The 21451-nt window shown below is 40.2% G+C and overlaps 1 protein-coding gene across 1 annotated transcript in view; it reads left to right on the top strand.

The window, feature by feature from the left end:
- prkcea (protein kinase C, epsilon a) overlaps positions 1–21451 on the top strand; it is a 52558-nt gene that overhangs the window by 16735 nt on the left and 14372 nt on the right. Inside the window, exons 2-5 of the mRNA XM_084937401.1 lie at positions 7886–7949; positions 18775–18940; positions 19030–19064; positions 21097–21185. Coding sequence (XP_084793527.1) covers positions 7886–7949; positions 18775–18940; positions 19030–19064; positions 21097–21185 — 354 coding nt within the window. The remainder of the gene's footprint in view (positions 1–7885; positions 7950–18774; positions 18941–19029; positions 19065–21096; positions 21186–21451) is intronic.

Genomic DNA, 21451 nt, shown 5'->3' with positions numbered 1-21451 from the left:
CAGCTATGTTGACAGTGTAGGCTCAAATAAGTAAAGCCCCGTTCACACATGTCAGTGACCCTCTGGCAATCACATGTTGCTAGGGGAAAACATGTGTATTCCCCAGTCAGTTAGCCAAAGCCTTCTTATGATTGTTTTGGTTGCTAGCATGTTGAACAGAAGTGAAGGACTTGTCTGGAAACAAGCTAGCTACTCTCTGAAGTTGCACCTTATAAAACATGTTGGCAAAACTTTTTCCTTAGAAGGAGAGCCTTAGCTTTTCGGTTGGAGTCACATTATTTCAAGTTGTCTTATGCCTCGGCTAGCAGTTAGCAATTATTTGCACAGGATCATAAAAAAAAAAAACTAAATGCAACTGTGGAAATATGCTAGCTACCATTGCCAATCTGTTGTTTCCCTAGCACATGGTGGCGTCACATCCTAGACAACAGTGGCAGACAACTCTTGAGCAAAGAGTGTGTGATGTCATGTGAGAAACCTCAATAATACTAGTACAATTCTGTTACAACTACATTACAGCCTTTGGATGTGTGAACGAATGCTTGTAGCACACAAAGGCGCACTTGGTGTCAAAATGTTCCCATTTTTCTGGCCTCGCTTTTACATTAAAGGCTCAGTTTTCAGTAGATTCTGAGTTATTCAACCTGATGGTAGTGAGTAAGCCTACAACATGTTGCAGCTTTAAATTTGTATTTTATTTATTTAATTTTTTTTTCTAGCAACAAAATTAATGAGGTAATACCAAGTCAAAAAAGAGCAAGTAATTGTTTTTCCTTCTGATGTTGTCGGAGCTCAGGTTGGTATAACAACCCAAACCTGACGAAATTATTTCTGAGATACTGCACGATTAAACTCACTGATAAGCCTGTTGATGCAGTACAATGCTCTTGTGGCTTCGTGAATAGCTCGAGGGATCTTTCATGGTTCAGAATAGCAGACTCGTGTTACGTTTGTTTAGTCATGAATGGACTGCTGGGCGTTTCGGCATGACACATTTGGGGTGGCTGTAGCTCAGGCAGTAGAGCAGGTCATCTACTGATTGGAAGGTTGGTGGTTTGATTCCTGGCTTCCCCTAGTCTGCATGCCAAATATCCTTGGGCAAGATATCAATCCCAAATTGCTCTCCGATGCATCCATTGGAGTATGAATGTGTGTGAATGTTACTTAGACAGCACCTAGAACAATGTGCTTGTGTGAATGGGTGAATGCACAAGTTGTGTAAAGCGCTTTGAGTGCTCAGAAGAGTAGAAAAGCACTATATAAGAACCAGTCCATTTACCATGACAATTCAAATAGAGGTGAGGTTATAATCATAGAAAACAAGAAGTGGTTAACTCTCATGTTTTATTGAGACAGGTGTGTTCGCTTGCTAAAGCAGTAAAAGCAGCAAAAGCCGTACTGATCTATTCTCCTTCAGTTTGAAGCAAAGCCAGCATTCACAGCGTCCATGATGAGTATTATTAGGCAGTTTGTGATGTGTGTATTGTTCATATGCAGATACTGAATCACTGGTTTGTCTTACTGTGATGTAGGAATGCAACTTTTTCGGGCGGTCACGTGATACCAAAATATTGGCTACGTTCAAGAACGATGTTGAGTTGTGTTGACTCACTTGTGGTTTGTGATTACCTCAAAAAGTTTTGCAAACAAAGAAACTGTTGGCAGAGAAAGCATGAAATGCATCCAGACTGTTGCAACTCATACTTTTAGCTTTCTCCATGCTACCTACGCTCACTCCCCAGCAGAACAAGATAAACTGAATTGAATTGTCCTGTTTTCACCCGATCCACTTTTTGAGGATGGGAATCGGTGGATCCCTACTAAGTCACCTGATTTGACTGAGACTGTTTTTAATATGAGCGTAAAAAAGGTCAGTAACAGATGTGTCAAAAGCCAGAAGCCTCATAAAGCCTCAATTATACTCATCACGGAGGTGGACAGCTAGAAACCCGACAGCCGAGTAGTCATTCCTGTTATACTTCTTTCAAGTCCGTTTGAAATTCGCTGCCTGGGTGCATGTGTGGTTGGTACATTGTAATGTAAATTCTATGCAGACAAGTCCGTGTGGTCCCAAAAAAGGCAGGCATGCGAACATGGAAAGCATAAACCCTGCTTAAGCCAGAACTGGCCCATCATAAGCTCCAGTCTGGCCGTCTCGATGGTTTTGCAAAGTGTAAAAACGACAGCGAAGGGGGGTTGGGGATTGGACTTATCACTGTACAGTATTTTGAACCAGGAAATATTGTGTTGTTAAAGGTACAGTGTGGAAAATCATTCTCACAATTCAAGTGCATATTCCTTGCTACAGTGGTCGCTGTGGGACAAACCTGCTTTAGAAATTGAATGTTAGGTGATCGTTCTAATGGTAATGCCCAAAGTGCTCTTTAGACTACAAGTCACATTCATCTACTACAAACAGCGAGCTGTTTATTAATTGGTGGACCCTTTGATGGTAGCTTTGCATGACTCGAGGACCGAAATAATGCTTTTTTAAAAATCTTTTAATGGGCCTTGGTTCAGTGGCTCCATAATGTACTGATTTACACATTCAACTATGAAGTGAAGGAGGAGGAGACACAAATACCTTTGGGGGAGGTCATCTGGTGTAAAACTGCCAAATCAAACACGCGGTGCTACCTGCTGTGGTGACCCATTGTGAATGAGGGAGCAGCTAAAAGCACCTTCACTCAGCCTTGGTTCAGCTTAATTGTCAGCCTACTTGTGTGGCTGTCCCCAGGCTTGCAAGGGTTGCGATGAAGTGTTATCCTGACCTTAAACGACCATATTAGAGATATTCATTTAGGTCATGCAGATCCAGGAGTAGAAAAAAACTGTTTTAAACAGAGTGTTTAGAGCACCCTGCAGCCTGAAACTTCTTTGTTTGAAACTTTGGCCATGCTTCATGTAAGAATCCACTATTATGTTTAACGCCATTGACCTATAAATATTTCGAATTCCTTCAGATTACATGGATGTTTAACTTTACCGTAACAATCAATGTCATGACGATCTGTGGGAAGCGTTTAGATGAATCTACAAGTAATGTGGTGATTTGGCCAAACTCTGAGGTTTGGATTTATGGTAAAAATGGTCGTATATAACAAAGCTGGTATAATTCTGGATGCCTAATTAACCATTATGTATAGAATACTGTATCTGTCATGGCTTTTATTTTATTGCTTTATAACTGCAATAAACTCTTCTTTTTTCATTTTTAAAGATACATGTGAGTGCATATATGGTCTAATTCATCCTCCAAAACTCATATCTGTGCAGCAGATGTATTTTTTGTATTTTAATTGATTTTGGATATGAAAAACGAGCTCGAAGGCACCGCATGGCTGAAGTGGCCAGTAACTGGCGATGTGGAAAGAGTGCCGTTTTGCAGGATGGCGTGCCATCCGAGCGCTAAATCAGTGACGGTGCTGTCCATTTGCTCCACTCTGTTCCAAATCACTCTGCGTCCATCTTTTGGCAGAAATCCCCGCTGAGATGCGCTGTTATGCAAGAGGTTACGTTTGGGGATTAGCACATCATTTTCAAGGGTAGACATGAAGAATCCAATGGCGTTTATAGGTCACAAATCCCCCGCAGTTGCTATGTGTTAGACACACAAAACAAAAGGATAATACTTGCACTCTCATATGTAGTACATCTTTCGAGTCTTTTAGCGTTTTTAGCTTGGGACAGTTTCCTTTACATTGGGATTTTCAGTTAAAAATAAAATATATGTCAAAGAAATGCAGCAGATCCCCTGATATGACACCGAATGTGGCATTTTTCACATTTTTTGCTGTAAGAACAACTAAAATGCACGCAAGCTGGCCTTTTTATGTATTGTTCCATCTTTACTTGACATCAGTAGTACCATAAAATGACAGAAAAGCTGACAACAAGTCTTTGATGAAAGTCATACAGATGAAGAAAATATGAGCTTGAGAGTGAATCAAAAGAAAATATAACACATTAATGAATTTATTTGCATGGTTATCTTTTAACTCTGTGAACCATAAAAATATAAGCAAGCAGCATTTTTGTGATATTTTTAAGGGAACAGGAAATATGTAGGTTAAAAAAACGTGTCATGTTTATTTGTTTATGTCATATTAGTCCAACTGGAGGCAGCAGGACTGTGAGTTTCTGTCCATGTAGCTGTGTGTGTGTTTCTCCATGCACTGTGCCTGATTGCTGTGTGATAGGATGTGTGATGTGTGGAGGTATGGACCCCCTATTTGTTTGTGTTCTTTGTGTCTCATGTTCAGCAATGCATGGAGTGCGTGTGTGTGCATGTGCGCTGCTGCCTCCTGTGTGCAAGTCTGACTGTTGCATAAGAGGATCTGCTGCTGTCCCAGAGCTTAACTAAGGATTTAAACCTCTCTTCCTCACTCTCTCTTCCTCGCTCTCTCTTCCTGGGTCGTCTGCCTCTCCAGCTCGCTCTGTTGCACTTTCTCCCATCTCTGTGACTGCATGTGTATTGTGGGCGGCTGGTGTTGAATAAGTCTCCGTGCGTATGCAGATCGCCCTTACCCATTAATATTTAAAAGTTTGAAACTGCCTCCTTTTTGATGGCTGGCTTAACTCATTATAACATGTAATTTTTTTTGTTTCTAATAAAAATAATGATTGATGTGGTGATTTAATCAGCTGCGGTTTTGATTAATTCATTTAATTACACTGACTTTAATTTATTCATTTTATATAGAGGATGAATGGATTATAACTGTACTGTACATACATCTCATACTGCCTTCATTCCAGACGTCCTCTATCAACTAGTCGCTGTTTTGGCAACTCTAAATATCTTTGAGTATAAGAATAGACACTAATATCTTACCACAATTATAATGTGTAGATACCTTCAGAATTGGGCTTGCTGGTGATCTAAAAATAAAAGGTTTGGATGAGACTTGGATGCGATGTGACTTGTCCAAGATGCCAGTGCTGCAAATTTGTTCGCCATAAACTCACACAAGAGAATGTTTTGCCAAGGTGCTCATTGGACTCTGTGCTGAGGAAGGTTTTACTGGGCTGAGCGTTTTACTATCAAGAAATTCTCTACTATATTTATTTAAATTGCATTATGCAGCCATAAACATTTTGATTGCTGCTCTCTATAATAACAGCAATTTCCCTTACGTTAAAATGCAGGAAGTTAATATTAGAGCTTAATAATCGCTGTATGTAAATGATCTTGTGCTGCACACACTGGATGAGCAGTGTTATTTAGCAGGAAGGGACACTTGCTATTTGGTTTAGCCTAACTGTTACAGGAAGTCATTGCAAACAGTATGCTGCAAACGCAGATGACAACCTGCTCATTTTTTGACCATTGATAAGCTGAAGTTTATACTAAATCTGACTGTATTCCATACAATGTCTGTTCCTTTATTTGCGTTACTAGTGAGTTGCCTTTAACCCATTTTTTTTCTATTTTGATGCCTTTATTTTCCTAAAGTTTTGAGTTTGGTTTTTCTGAGGTATTTTTTAGATCAGCAAAGTTGACTGAGGACCCAGTCAACCACTCGTCCAGATATAGGACCTCGTGTTTTCAAGCCTCGAGCTTGAAAGGTAACGATAGCAAGCTGCATACACACATAGCACACAGGCAACACAGAAACACTCATATCTACTAATTAGTACTAAATACTAGAATTTCAGTCATGAAAACTAATGCAGAAAGTTCTTCGATTGTCTGTATGACACAGTAATTTGTTAAATAATGCTCCAAAAGGTCCAAAAACTCAATCTCAGTCTCTTTTATAAAAACACAGCAGTGAAAAATGTGACTTGAGTACATTTTGTACGTATGTATCTTGATTGTGTGCAGTTTATCAGTGCAGTTGAGTTAAAATTGACAAGAAAACACAATCAAATGTCAGCAGTAATCAAGCTGTGATACTGTAGACTGTGTTGAAGTGAAGGTGGTGGTAAAGGTGATGATAATGATGACGGTGTGAGAATACCGATCACACTGGGGAACGTGGTGAGGGGCATGAAGGGAAGGCAGGAAATGGCTGTCCTGTCTTTTAGATAGTCTCAGAGAATAGCAAAACATATCCGTTACACTTCCTGAAGACACAGTCATGACCAAAGACCAAAGATATCCAGTTTCAATCACTTAAAAACAACCAAACCTCTCAATTAGATTTACCCAGACCGAATACTTTACTCCCATCCTCTCACTGGCCGACGCTCTTATTAATATTTTGTACTAGAGAACACATGCATGTGACACTTGTATACACAGAAAACTTTCCAATGGAGAATCCTTTCATGCCGCTGCAGCTCCTGTTTTCTGTCTCGCCTGTCTTCAAACCTCATCTGTCATGCTCGGGAAGCAGATGCGAGTGCTGAAATCTGCTCGCATACACACATTTCTCATGAGACAGGTGTTTGGAAAGGGGAATGACAGACGAGCAGTGTTGAGGTTACATCTTCATCGATGGCTGAATTCCTTTCATACTTGATGTGTAAAGCGCCTAAGTGTGCCCAATTCATCTACCATCCAGCCGCACCTGGGTATGAATGGACCACGACTGGGAATAGCGTGAAAGGTTCACGCAAGCTTACCAGATTTTGGAGATCTGAGTCGACTGATATTTGAGATGTAGTTGAACGGGAGCTATAGAGAATAATCAAACAAACGTAAAAATAAGAAAATACTTTAAATTGAGCCTAATTTAATGGTCGATGTCAAACATTGTACATGTTCACAAACAGGGTGTATCAAATAAATAAATCAAATAAACGACTCATGTCTTAATGTGCAACACAATACGATAAAAAAAGATTTATGCCCAAAGTACCATGCATTTTTGTTATATGAGCACATGGTAAAACATTAAATTTAACAGATTAGGGTCAAATTAAATTGATTTGATTGGTATACATTCAATTTTTACCAAGTGCATTCTCCTTAATGATTAATTATTTGAATAAATAAACCTTTGATTTTATTTACTTTTTTTTGTTGTTACTCAGAATTGCTCAAAAGAATTGTAATTGTAAGAAGGTCTGTAAAAGATGATTAATTAGTTTTACTGCAATTCAGCAAGGATGGGAATGTTTAGTTTTCTGGTTGAGTTAGCGAGTACATGCATAGTATCAACAGGAACCACAAGCATCATAAGAAATGCACTACCTAAGTCAAACTTATGTCATGTTTGACTTCAGATTAATGTCAAAAACCCCTGAATTGGAGAAATGGAATAAAATGGAAGGATGGAAGGATTCTCTAATCACCCCCAAAGACCTCAGTAGAAATGCTGATGCTTTGTATTATGCTGATGTATAAAGCTCTATTTCATTTTACACCAGCTATTAACATGCGTTCTGTACTTTTACATCCTGCTTGAATGTGGTTGTTAAAGCAGCCACGTTATAAAGTGAAAAAGTGAATGCTGTCCGGATGCCGTCTTTGAATTTATTTATTTATTTTTGTTCTACACAAATGCTGCAAAGTGATGGAGACAAACTCACCTCGCCAAAGGCAAAAAAGGTTGAGCCAGTACAGCTGTATCACCTTCTGTGTGAAATTTGCTGCTCCACTTACCTACTTACCTAGCTGAAGGACGAATAAAGATAGTGGTGCCTTTGCATTTATAATATGTTGTTTACAATATATTTGAAAATGCAGATAATTGCGTACATATAATCTTTATGCATAATTGCATTTAATACCAGGAGTACATGGGGGCTAAAAGAGTGTAACCATAATAATATGGAGTGTCGGGGCGGAGTGTAATCTAGTCAAGATAATGACCTCTTGCATGTGCACTGGTGTGTTTGTTTGTGCTGGAGGACTGCCCCCGTGCCGCACTCACTGTTCAGTCGTGTTATTTCTTGCTGATTTACTCTCCGTTTCTTTCTTTCTTCCTCTGCACAGATTGACTTGGAGCCGGAGGGGAAGGTGTACGTGGTCATTGATCTGTCCGGATCCTCCACTGAGGGTAAGATCACCACGAAGCACCATTATACAAAGAGGGAAATGCACAAAAATATGCACACATGTGCAAAGCTGCCAGTAACAAACATGGAAAGGAAGAATTCATAACCGTCTTTTAATACAAATGTAGTTTTGTATAGTATAGTGCTTATCATTAGTGCCAACCCTAAAAGCCCTTACACACCGAGTGCATTGTGAAACAGCGGCATCATTTTAATTCACTTTTATTTATATAGCGCTAAATCACAACAACAGTTGCCTCAAGGTGCTTTATATTATAAGGTAAAGACAACAACACAATGATACAGAGCAAACCCCAGCAATCAAATGACCCCCCTATGAGCAAGCACTTTGGCGACAGTGCTTCCAAATGCAGTCATCTGAATGGTCAGATCTTCTCATTCACATCTGAAAAATTGGTAAATATTATACATGAAATATTGTCCTCTATTTTAGGTGTCTGGTATGTAAACGCCTTTATGCTAACCTTAGGCGAGCAGGATATTTTTGTTTAAGAGTGGCAGTCAGGGAACCAAGGAAATATTAATTGTAGCTGATGCTCAAGAACTATTCAGTGTTCACTGTCTGTTTTGCCCTTCTCCAAAAGATAAGGGTAGGACTACCTGCGATGACTTAGACCTCACATGGCTGAATGATTGTGTAATAGGGCAAACATGCCAGTAAGTATTTTCCTTACCCTTAGCATTAAAATAGCATCGAATATTTTCTTTTATTCTGCATTTAGCTCTGTTTTTTTCTCTCTGATATGACTGATATGTTCAGGTGTTTATAAGTATTGCTAAATGTTCTGGCTGTGGGGTCTTAGATCCCGAGCAGGTAGCATAGAGAGGCCTTTAGCTGTGTGTGAAAAACAGCTTTGTTTTCTCAGTGGAAACAAAGGGAGTGATACTAGTGAACCAAAACAGTAAAGCGGTTCGGTGTATGATTAAAAACCGTAGCTCGCTGCCACTAAAATGTTCCTTAGAGTTGAGAGAACTGCATGCATACCGACGGTTGACCAATTTTTGACACGAGCATGCTAACTGGTGTGGAGGTGAAGAAAAGAGTGTTTACAAGGTGGTAGCGATGTTAGTCGACAGGATTCAGAGGGAGTCAGATACTTCAGGGACAAAGTAAGAGAGGTGAGATTGAACTGGGTTGTGCGGTGGAGAGATACTTGTTAAAATGGGAGAAGAGTGTAGAACATGGAGCTACCAGGCAGGAGGAAAAAGGCCAAAGAGGAGGTTTGTGGATGGAGCGAGAGGACATGCAGATAGATGGTGTGACAGACGAATGTGCAGAGCACAGGAAGAGATGGAAACAGGCGATGTGCTGTGACGACCCTAACAGGAACATCTGAATAAAGTCTGCATGAATCTATTGATTACTGAAGCTTCTAGCCAGTTTAGTTTTGGTGTGCATAAAAAGCATCTATCCTTAATGTTAATTGTGTTATTGGTTGGGCTCATTATATTTTTCTGCATGGAAAGCAGCCGATAATTTGTAATAATGTGACACGTGTAATGTTCAGCCGTCCCGAATTCCGCCCACATAATGCATTTTATATGTGGAAAGGTCTATCAGTAAGTACTGAATCATAAAAGATTAATGCAACATATTAATAATAAATCAGTCATCAATTTTATTTCATCATCAGCTCATTGTTTAGCTTTCTAGCACTCAGCTTGCTGTTTTAACAGCATTGTTTTCAGCTGCAGCGGGCGGGTGTTTCTTTTTTTTGTGTGTGTGTGCGTAAAAAGCTCTAAAAACCCTCTACCCGTGTGAGTAGCTGGTAAACATCGTGGATATTTTAGCAGGTAAACAGAAAGATATTTCCCTTAGGGGTTTTGAGTGAATGTTGCACTCACATCTGCCAGGTGCGAAGACACACAACTCAAAATAAATGATAATGTTGCTCTGTGACTGGCGACCGTGTAAATAAGCACGTCAGCACACTGAGCGATTTTCCGTTGATTAGATGTCCAAAAGAAATGGTACATAACTGGGCTGAAATTGTACTTACAAGCTGGAATTGCACCTGTAATCTTATCGTTGCTACATCAGCACTTAAAGTACCGAGCGACTCAAATGCTGTATGAGAGAACGACACTCCATGGTCTTAGACTGCTTATAGAAGGGACAGAGGGCCAGCCGTGAGGTAACTCAGATGTTCAGAGATATGATGATGGCTGGTTGACAACCCTACAAACCAAACTTGGTCACGGGAGTTTCAGATTAAGCAATACTGAAACCTCAGACTTGGATTTGAGCAGTTTCTTCTGTTTTTATGGCACTGCCTTGTGTCATTACACCTAACATGCTATCATATGATGCAAGCTAGTTAGTATAGCGTTGTTCTTCTTTTCTAGCCTTGAAGTTTAAAATACAGTTTGATTATCAAAGGACTGATTCATGTTTTTAATAGCTGTTGTATACACATGCAATATCATAAAGATTATTCTCTCCCATCAGATTGTGATCAGTTTTCTGAGTGTTTTCTAACTCATCTAGTCATTAACACCATCAAATGTAAACATAATTTTAGAATGTGAAATGTTAATCAAATGAAAAGAGACACCGTTTTATTAATAATTCAAAATGCAGCATGTAGATATATAGATAGCTCTCGGGTAGCCCAGAATCTCACTGACTAACTCTGGCATTTAATAGTCTATACCATTACTTAACAATCTTTGGGCTGAAATTGGGTTTTATCATGACATTTTATGTTATTTTAGCAAAATATTAGGATTTAAGTGTGCATACTGAATATTTATAAATTATAATCAAGCTGCTCAGGCTTAAAGGGATCTATATTTAGCCGGGGATCTCAAGGGATTTGCAGCGGTTACAAAAAAGCCAGAATTTCTTGGTTCTAGGACTCAGTGTTACGTTATATCAGGAGGAACACCATTTTTAAACACGCAGCAGCAGAAAGTTGAAGACAATGAAAATATGTAAATAAATAACATTTAGAAATGCTTTTTAGCTGATTGACGAAATCAGGAAATAGACAGTATCATGGACTCACTCAGCACACATATAATGCACACTGGAAACAAATACACTAGTGTACTTGAGATTAAATATGAAAACAACCAAATGTATTAACTAGGGCTGCCACAAACGATTATTTTGATAGTCGACTAGTCACCGATTATTTTTGCGATTAGTCAACTAATCAGATCGTGCATCCATTGGACGTACAGCATACAGCTTATTGCACCGCACCCAATACTTTTACTCAGGAACAAATAAAATACTACAAAAAGCCAAACAATAACATTTTTAAGTCATCTAAGTGACTTATATATGTTTAACCTGAGTAGCGAAAGACAGCGGTGGGTTTGAAAACGATTTGCCGGGAGTCTCACGGCACTCACTGTTCTCACGGGCTCTAGTGAGCCTTGCCCCCGGCTAGCTATCGAGCTAGTGGGTAACAGACGTCTCCGAAAATGTCGGAGCGCTTTTGAAAATATGTGGTGTCTTGATAAACTGAGCCGATATTTGAGGTTTACACAGCTACATTCTCGCCTGAAAATATGTTAAACGTTTATTTTGTGACCCAGAAAGAATAATAAGAGTAATATTAAAACTAACTAGCTGCCGCCCTTGTTGGAAACTGAGCTGGGCTGCGCTATGAATTATGGGACAGAGCTACTTCTTCTTCTTCGGGGTTTAACGGCAGCTGGCATCCTTGTACATGCAGTGCTGCCATCTTCTGTTTCAGTCCGTTATTACACTCTGAAATTCTACTACTTATTCCTGCGTCTTTTGTGATCTTACAAAGCTTCAAACGACGCGTCGACTATTAAATCAGTCGTCGACGATTCTGATAGTCGACGTAATCGTGGCAGCCCTAGTATTAACATCATCGCCATGGAGACCTAAAACATTAGAGTAAGTCATTGTCTTGAGGAAGAAAGAAGGGTAATAATATTCAGTCACCACCTCCGGTCATTTCAAGTCACCTGGGAGGAATTTGCATATTTGTGCACCTTTTTACCCGGATACAAACGGAAGGAATGAGTTGGTGCAAAACACCAGGAGTTCAACTTCGAAATCACTGTCTTCAGGCTTCTCATTGGGATTTTGCACACCATTTACATAAAGTCTTCGGTTAACCGATGCTGCTACGTGTTTTCTAAGAAAATCTGCACAGAGAATTAAATATAATCTTTATCGGCCTTCACCGGAGTGGCAGGGCTCAATGTTCAATAAAATAACTCACATTTTAAATTATAACTTGCTAATTTTTGTGGTTTTTAATGAAAGTTCTGATGATTTTCTATTAGCAGGAAAAACCTTGAGTGGAAATCAGACAAACAGCAGTGTGAAAAGAGTTTCTGAGAGATGTTCCAGGTATTTCTTTTCTCTGTGTGCATCCTTGCCAGTTCCTTGCTTTGAAATGTAAGAAAAAAATTGAATCCAAAGCCCTTCCTGTTTTCCTAGAAAGCTTAAGAGCTCACAGACCCTTCTCTCTCCTTCTCCGTTTTCCCATCTCCTCTGTTTGTTTGCGTCGATTAAACACGGAAACATCTAGAAGATCTTTATCGAGTCGGTCTCTCTGCACACATTCTCTCACTCACATGCTGCCTGATAAGAGTGATTTTCACCTGCACCTGTGTATCCTCACACCTGGTTATAAATAGAAGCAGCTCTGTGCCCTCCGGTGAAATTGTGCATGTATATATCCGTCTGCGAGCGCGCTTGTGTGAGGGTGGTGGGATAGCCTGAGCAGGGGAGGGTGCGGCGGTGTAACGCAGAGAGCAGTAGAGAGTGGAGATAGAGGGAGTGGATTCTTAAAATAGTAGGTGAGATTGAGCCACAGATTACATACAAACACACGCGCACACACACACAGTCTCAGGCGTCCATGTCAAGCCCTCCTCATCGACGATTGGACACTCGGCTGTGACCTCACGACCCACTCTCCTCCCACTCCTGAACTTCCTGAGTTCAGCTGGCTTGAGTGCTCGAGCTAATGTATGCTGATAAAAACAAATGGTGTGTGTGTGTGTGTGCGTCCTGATAGGAGGGATGGAGAGATGGAGGGTGAGAAATAGAGGATGAGGTGGTATTTTTAGCAGATTTATTTTTTTCCCCCTTGCTGCAATCTGTTCTCTGCAGCTTCGGAGGCTGGAAGGATGTGTTCCTCTCCTTTCTTTTTTTTCTTCCTCTTTAATTCTCGTCTCTCCTCTCCATCCTCCTGCATCTGTTGTTCTCAGGAAGCAAATAACAATAATCTGACCTAATCTGTCCATCTGTAGACTCTCCATCGGTATTTCTCGATCGCTGCTTTCATGTTCTTCAGCAGATTGTCTTCCTTTTTGAGTCCCTCCACCACCCCACCCCACCGCCATTTTGTCAAATAAAGCCGATTTCTTTTAAAGCTTAAATCATAACCTTCGTGGTAATTGCGTACTTGCATCTACAACAGGAGAATTTCAGGCTAAACTTTTTCCAAGAAAGGCTTATTGTTTTTCAGTGCAGCCTTTGTTTATCCAAATTAATCAGATAGTTAACAGAACATTTTCAGTGCAATGAAGAAATAATACAAATAATTTTCCTCAACTTGATAAAGACTTTTTCTGCTTTAGGTTTTTCAATAAAATCTAGTGTTATTTTGAATTTCTGTCTGTTCTCTGCAGTAAGATTTAGTTTAGTTCAGTCAAAAAAAAAAAGGCTGATGGGGGTATGTATCTACTAAAAACCTCGGACAGGTTTGAATGCTGGTGACCTTAACCTGAAGGTCACAGATCAGAGGTCAAGTTTTTTGAAAATCTTATGAAGGTGATAACTCTTGAATGAGGTGATGTTGGATTTTCAAATTGGTACCATAGGTGTGCCGACTAGAAAGCTGATGGGGTAACAAAGGCAGTCGCAAGTACTTTCAAGACCAGCGAGCATCGATGCTGTGTGTACTGGATGGGAAAGAGCACATGAGCTTATTATTCATGGACGTTCTCATAATGAATCAACTAAAACAGCCTGATACGACACTGATGCATTTTAATTAAACTTAAGAGTTAATCCATTAAAAATAGATGTGGAGGCCACCATGTTGCCCGCCATCTTGAATACAGTGGCCAAGGTGGACATCGCTGTTCTGCCTAATTGCACTTTATCTATGTGACTAGAGACCGGCCACATGTGTAATAGGCCTTATAACTTACTGTTAATGTAAAGATCAGAAATAGCTCTTTCAAATTCTATTAGTTAGCATTTTTACATGTATAATTTAATGATCTCTTTCTCATTATGCCTCCCCCTGCACTATTTCCTCACCTCAAGCTTCGTCTCCTAAACTGAAGTCAGGGCTTTAACACACAAAAACATACATAAACATGCTTATTTACTTCTGATGTTGATATATAGTAGATTTGAGGGCAAACAAATTCAGTGCTAACTCAGTGATATGTTGATAATAGGAGGAACTTAGAGGAGGCATCTGCATCTTCATGAGCCTTCACCAGAGTGGCAGGGCTGTGGCAGGATGTGGGCGGCGACCTCACACACAGAAGTCCTGTTGTTCCATAAATATTTAAGACTCAACATTGGTTAACAGATTTTTATGTATTTTCCTGATATTCTGGCCCATTTGTTAAACACAAACGTATTTCAGTATTGTGTAAAATAGATCACATTTTAAATAAATAAAAACTTGTTACATATTTTTTTAATCACAGTCCTGATGGTTTTCTTTTGGTGGAAGAGCAGATGTTTTATAAGCAGAGAGCAGAAATCAGACAAACAGCACTATGAAAAGGATTTCTTAGAGAAGAAGTTCCAGGTATTTTGGATAGAAAACCTTTTCTCTGTGTGCATCCTTGCCAGTTCCCTCCTTTGAAATGTAAAAACAACCAAACTCCAAACCCGAAGTCCTTCCTGTTTTCCTAGAAAACTTCAGAGTCACAGGCTTTCCTTTCTCTTTCTCCGTTTTCCCGTCTCCTCAATACAAAATACTTATAAATAAAGAAAATGCTCAGATAATTGAAGAAAGAGACAAAACGTGCCTTTATGTTGGTTTGTTTATTCGTTTTTGAGTACTTTTTAGTGTAAACGTTTAGCTGCATTTTGGTAGTCAAGGGAAGTTTAGATATACTAAAATATATAAGCATATATATCAATGTGAAATATTTTAAATTCATTACATTAAGAGGAGAAATACCAGACGTTTAAAGGTTTACGATGCCGTGTTGCACTTTCCATTTGTGTTAATAGAATATAAGCAAATTTGAACTTTGCAGTTAAATTTGTTGAATTTGATGTGGTTTCTGTCCAATTGCTAATTCAGGCACTTCACATCCAGCGAGCCGGTGATGACCAGGTTATGGTTAACCAAAGATTCAGATGGAAATTTCCCTTCTTTGGCAAATGTAATTCTTGTAACTGAAGGAGTGCAGAGAGGTGGTTTCAAAGGTAACACCGACTAGTATGTGACCCATCGTGTGTGCAACCTTACCCTAACCAGGTCACTGAAGACCTGCTGCATGTTGGGAGGTATAACGAGTACGGTGGCACGATGCTAGAGTTTCAAGCTCGATACTATGGGGGAAAAAGAAGCTTCCTTTAACTGCTTCCTTATTCACAAGAGGTGGATAGTGGATGGAGACAGATCAGCATATCATTAATATCAATTACTATATGAGTAACAGTAATATAGTAGTAATAACACTAAAGTAATACAATAACAGAAAAAGGTTTACACACATGAGTCTACAGTCTAATTTAGGATTTAAAAAGAAGCTGACACACCTGACATCAATGTTTTTTGGGGGGTGAAAGCACGCACACTGAGGTTTCTGGTGTGTCTTCCCACGATGCCAGCAATTAAGCAGTAATTGCAGGGGAATGGGTTTAAAATTCCTCAGTATTTTAATGAAAATGCTGACATTTGTTAAATACCACAAAAGAAAGTGATGTGGTGCATCGCCCACTAATCTGCAAATTTATTTAAGATGTTCAAAGTGTCGCTTTCATTTTTTTTTCAGTGCTTTCACTTCATTTTCTCTGAGCAGCTCAGCTTTACTTCCACAAACATATCGATAAACGGCTTCGGCATTAGAGGGACCGTCTCCACGGCTATTTCTTCTTTTCCGGAAATGCAGCTTAATTTTTTTGTTTTGTTCTTAATTTAATTTTAATTTATATTTAGATACGATTTCATGCTTTCGGATCCTTCTTCAAAAGCGAATCGCCTGCTTGCCCGTGCATGTGTGTGTCTGTGCATGTGTGTGTGTGTGTGGTGACGTGTACATTTATTGGGTGACCACCCGGCTTGTCCAGAGTACGCTTGTCTCTACGGTGATAACACTTACCTGTTGTTATGCCTCCTCAACTCTTTTTGTTAACGTGTGTGTGCGTGTGCGTGTGTGTGTGTGTGTGCGTGTGTGTGTGTGTGTGTGTGTGTGTGTGACTTTGTGTGTCCTAGACAGATGGATGATGTATTATGTAAAACAAAGTGATCCCAGTAATGGCCTGTTTAGCTGCCACCCTGACCAACACCAGCATCTCACACACACACAGTTACACACAAAAACTCACACTTACACACACACACAGAGTCCCTAGACAGCCTGTCTGTAATCGAACTCTGGAGAGGCTCAGCGGTAACCACATCTATAGCGCACCCTGGAGAGAGATGCTGGGCGAGTGAAAAGAAAGGCAAACTAGGACAGGAGCGCGGAGAGAAGGAGCGCGTGTGGGAGGGAGAGTGGAGGTGGTTCTCTTGTCTTAAGGTTGCCCTCGGAAAGCATTTATCTTCCAGGGGAGATGCAGAGAGGAAGTGAACGCCTGATTGGATGGCGCTGGCTGAGGAGGAGTATTTTAATATGCTATCCTTCGTTTTAGTGCCCACACATGAAAGTATAAATAGCCCGCACACGTACGTATGCATAGGCCGCTGGTAGGTGTGGGGTGTTGTGTGAGAAAGAAGGGGGGGGGTGACAGAGGAAGATGAGAGGCCGCTGAATGATTAAACGTCCTCGGCAACACAATGCAAATGATCCTTATTTGTACAATCGAAGCAGCTCAGTGATGTGTGTGAATACTCTGAGCCAAGACTGACTCAGAAAACCACAAAACTCAAGACAGTTTTTTGCACATTTAACTGTGAGGCCAACTTTTTCCACTTCGAGTATGATACCGATACCTTCACTACAGCGGTCTGCTGGCGATGACCTGATACCAGCACTGAATCAATAAGCTGTGTTCATATCTGTGAGGAAAATACTGGGAATAATTCTTGATCTGTAACACAACGTCAGGCTACTTTCTTTTCCTAACAAATAAATACATATGCATATAACAACAGGCCCAAAACAAACACATTAAACAATAAAAAAATTGCATTCATCTAATTTACTCACACTAGTCTCTTTTCAGCTCAGTGTAGGAGTCATTAAGCTCCTGCTTGCTGTTTTTCCTGCTCCTGCACACGTCGCACGTGGACCTGACAAGAGACAACCAAAGTTAAATAATAATTTGAACATGACGGGATGTTAGGTTATCATAAATGCACTGAAAGGTTCCCAGCAGGTGTTACACTGGACCAGCCTGCTTGTAGTTTCTGCTTTGTGTAATGTGTCTCTGACCGAACGTAACCGGCGAAAGTGAACGAGCGAGAAAGAGAAACAAAAACAATGTCGCGTCAGCGCTTCTCAGTCATGTCAACTCACTTGACTCACAGTTTGCAGTTAAGTTAAATGGTTTATAAACAAACAAAGACAAGCTGTTGACATAGCGAGCGTGGAAAACGCTCCAAACTGCCAACCCTTTGCTGTTAACTTCCTACGAGCTCTGCTGCTACCTGCTGCTGACCTGTGGACGGTGTACACAGAAAAACACTGAATAGATTGGCACATTGTCGCTGATCCAGCTCTTTAACACCAGACACCAGACTGTTGCATCATTAAGATTACATGTTGCTCATATACTTGTGACTAGAGTTATTGTAGCATTATGTTTTCCTTTAGTTTCATATTTTTCTTTACAAACAAAATCAGCTGCAGCAGATTTATATAACAAAACAAAATTCAGGTACTATTATAATTTTCCAGTATGTTTATAAATGAACCAGATAACAATATAAATGTATAAGTTCCTCTTTTTACCTCATCCCCTTAATTTTCCTGCTTTGATTAGTTGCTCATACCGAGGCTCACGGCTGGTAGCTCACTCTGAGCGCTGGTTAGCTTTAGCCACTTTTCCTTTGTTAGCTTCTTTAAAATGATTAAGTGTCTCACTAGGTTTGCTGTTGTACACATTTTCACACCGTTTACTTACCTGTGCCGGTGTGTGTGTGCTCCACATGCACGAAATTGGCCAACTCACAATCAGTCATATGGAACCAGCTGGTCACTGGTCATGGTGGAAAACACTGGAAATTGGCTGATTAAGTCATGTGGACATCAGTAAACACAAAATCCCGGCTGTGTTGACAAAATTGAAAAAGACTTAAACTAAAGAGCTAAAGACATTTTCTATAATTGTTTTAAACTAGTTATATGGAAAGGACTGGTCTTTGTATAGTAATTTTCTAGTCTGATCATAATGATCACACCATGACATCACAAGAACTGTTTGCCTTTTCACACATTTTCACACGACGTTTTATTCTCAGCACTTAAGAGCCTTATCTAGCTTCCATCCACACCTATGGCCATTTCAAAATCACCAGTTAACCTAACATGCATGTCTTAGGACTGTGGGAGGAAGTAGGTGAGAGAACCCACACAAGCTGTGAGGTGACAGTCCAAATCAGTGCTCTGCAGCGCATCCCTGTTTGCTAACCATCATAACCTTGACTGTTTTTCTTTCCTTTGCAGCTTCAGGAACCAACGAGAATGAGGAGCGCGTGTTTCGCGAGAGGATCGGCCCTCGCCGGCGACAGGGCGCCGTCCGTAGGCGCGTCCATCAAGTCAATGGACACAAGTTCATGGCCACCTATCTTAGACAGCCGACCTACTGCTCACACTGCAGAGATTTCATCTGGTGGGTGAAACATCTATCGCATGTATCTGACCCGTTTCGCTTGCTGTGATGCCGCTGAAATGCTGACTCCTCTGTGTGTGATCTGATAGGGGCGTGCTGGGGAAGCAGGGATACCAGTGTCAGGGTGAGTACTTTTCTCCGGCAGACTCCAATTTCTGAAGTAACATTGCGCATCATTTATTATTCAAGCATGAGAACACAAGAGGGATTACATGTTGCTGAGTGACAGCTGTGATTTGGTCCCACGCCATCACCCCAGAGCCACGCATTTACAGCGTTACACGAGCAGAAAACAAAATGAAGCATAATAGTATTAAAAATTACATGCACAGGCTTTTTTTCTTCTCTGTGCTTGCAAATATCCTAAAAATTCAGCTTGAACTCGTAGTGTTATTTAACAGACTCTTTAGGGTACTTCATTACTTCACTTCATAATGCAGCCTGTGGAGGTGCGGGTGGAAGATGTTATGCAGCTTAGCGGTGGAAAAGGTGAAGGTGGAGTGGTTGAAACTGTGCAGCCAGCAAAAGTTGTGCCTCTCTTACCTTTGCTTTAATGTGAATGCAGTTTATCTGCTGTTAACCTCACATTTGTGGCAACTTTAAAGAGTTTTAAAAATCCTCAGAGTCTGTGAGTACTCTTCCTGCCAGGCTTATACATTAAACATTAAATACTTGTGTATATTTTCAGCATTTCGCATCATTTTAACCGAGTTTTATTTTAAAACTCGAATGATATTCACCATATTCGTATTACTTATACTGTCGGTCGTTCAACCAATGAGAATTTGGTCAGATGGGAGCAACTAACAGTCAAAACATTACTTAACTGAGTCATTAATGAAGAATGAAGAATGAGTTCAACAGTTCAGCCCGTCCATCTGGAGTCTGCAACCCTACCGAGGCCTGTGCTGAAGTAATTTGGCCTTTGATAAATAAGCCTTAAATCCATTCATCTGGTACGCCAACTGGACTTCCTGGATCATATTTTATTGTCTCACCTGTAGTTTAAACAGCATGCCTCTATCAACACAGCTGTCGGTGGTTAAACGCGGCGCATTTCTTTTTTCCCCTGGTTTAAATATGCAACCATAATAAAGATGTTTTGACAACAGAATTGTGTTTAGGTGTCAAAATGATTCTCTGCGCAGCAGGTGGTTGAGCTGTGCAGTTTTCTTTGAAGCATATGGGCTCGAATTTGACTCGAACCGAAGCATATTTTTTATGTTTCATGTGGGTTGTTTTTGTTTTGTTTTGTGACAATACAACAGTACACCTGAGTGCATCCTGTAAAGATAGAGGAAGGGAACGGAAGCTGCTCGTGTGCTTCTGTTGACGTGTTGCTTATGCTGCACAGTCTGTGTAGACTAATCGTTGCTTGTGAATATGAAAGTAATGGATATTAACAAAGAAAAATGGAAACTAATTCTGTTTTTGCTGAATTATCCATTGTTAATGTCTCCTAGTGAGTTGTGCTGCCTATGAAAATTCTCCCGTTTGTGCTTTTTATTCATTTAACCTTCATTCATTCATTTAACCCAGAAAATGTAACTCCCACGATTAAAATCCCTTACGGCTAAGATAGGAAGCAGCTCAGTCAGCAGGCTAATAGTACCTGCACAGATATGGATAGATAGATATACACAAGTTAAGGAATATATTGTTAAATAATCATTCTTCAGCTACTCTTCGAAGTCTTTTTCGTGTTAGATTTGTAGGCCTAATTAGGTCTTTCTCAATAATAAAGAGATGTGCAGAGGATGTGTGGCTGTCAGTGGTAATGCTCACTCACCCACATTCTGTTGTAGACTGTAATTATTTGTAATTTTAGTTAGTTAGCCTTTTCATATTGATATTCAATGCGGGTCAACCAGATCTTTCAGGATTGGTCGGCAGTGGCACGAAGAAGTGTGCGGCTGCATTGCAGTGCTTTGTTGAACTACACTTGCCTCCCAGGTCATACTTAATTTTGTGTAAATATGATCTGAGATATGATAAGAACAGATAAGGCTTTCTTATAGCTTACTGTTTGTTTGCAGCTGGAAAAATCAGATTAGCACACTTTGAGATGAAGCTGATGTCCCTCTGCCTCTCACACATCTGTTGCTCAAAACGAAAATGTGTTTATTTGACTAAGGTTGTGTGTGAATGCCTTTTAGTGTGCACGTGTGTCGTCCACAAACGCTGCCATGAGCTGATCATCACCAAGTGTGCCGGCATGAAGAAGCAGGAAGACACACCTGAGGAGGTACACACGTCTGCAAACACTCAGCTGCACGGAGACTTTGCAGGAACGAGAGGATTTTTAGTGGACCTCAGTTCATTATTTGCTAACTAAAGGCTCAACTGAAGTTTATTAATTGTTTTTTATTCAGAAATCATAACTTAGACAGTGAGAAGAGTACATATAAAGATATACAAAATAGTCTTGTGGCCCTTATGCATAGAAAGCGGTGTGCACTGTGGCTAATACTAGTTGGTTGAACTTTGTGCGCTGCCTGTGCTGTTGTTTCC

The sequence above is a fragment of the Perissodus microlepis genome, chromosome 8 (assembly GCF_051167445.1).
Source record: "Perissodus microlepis isolate ML-2025 ecotype Zambia chromosome 8, ASM5116744v1, whole genome shotgun sequence".
NCBI lineage: Eukaryota > Metazoa > Chordata > Actinopteri > Cichliformes > Cichlidae > Perissodus > Perissodus microlepis.
This window is presented reverse-complemented; position numbering and strand designations above follow the sequence as displayed.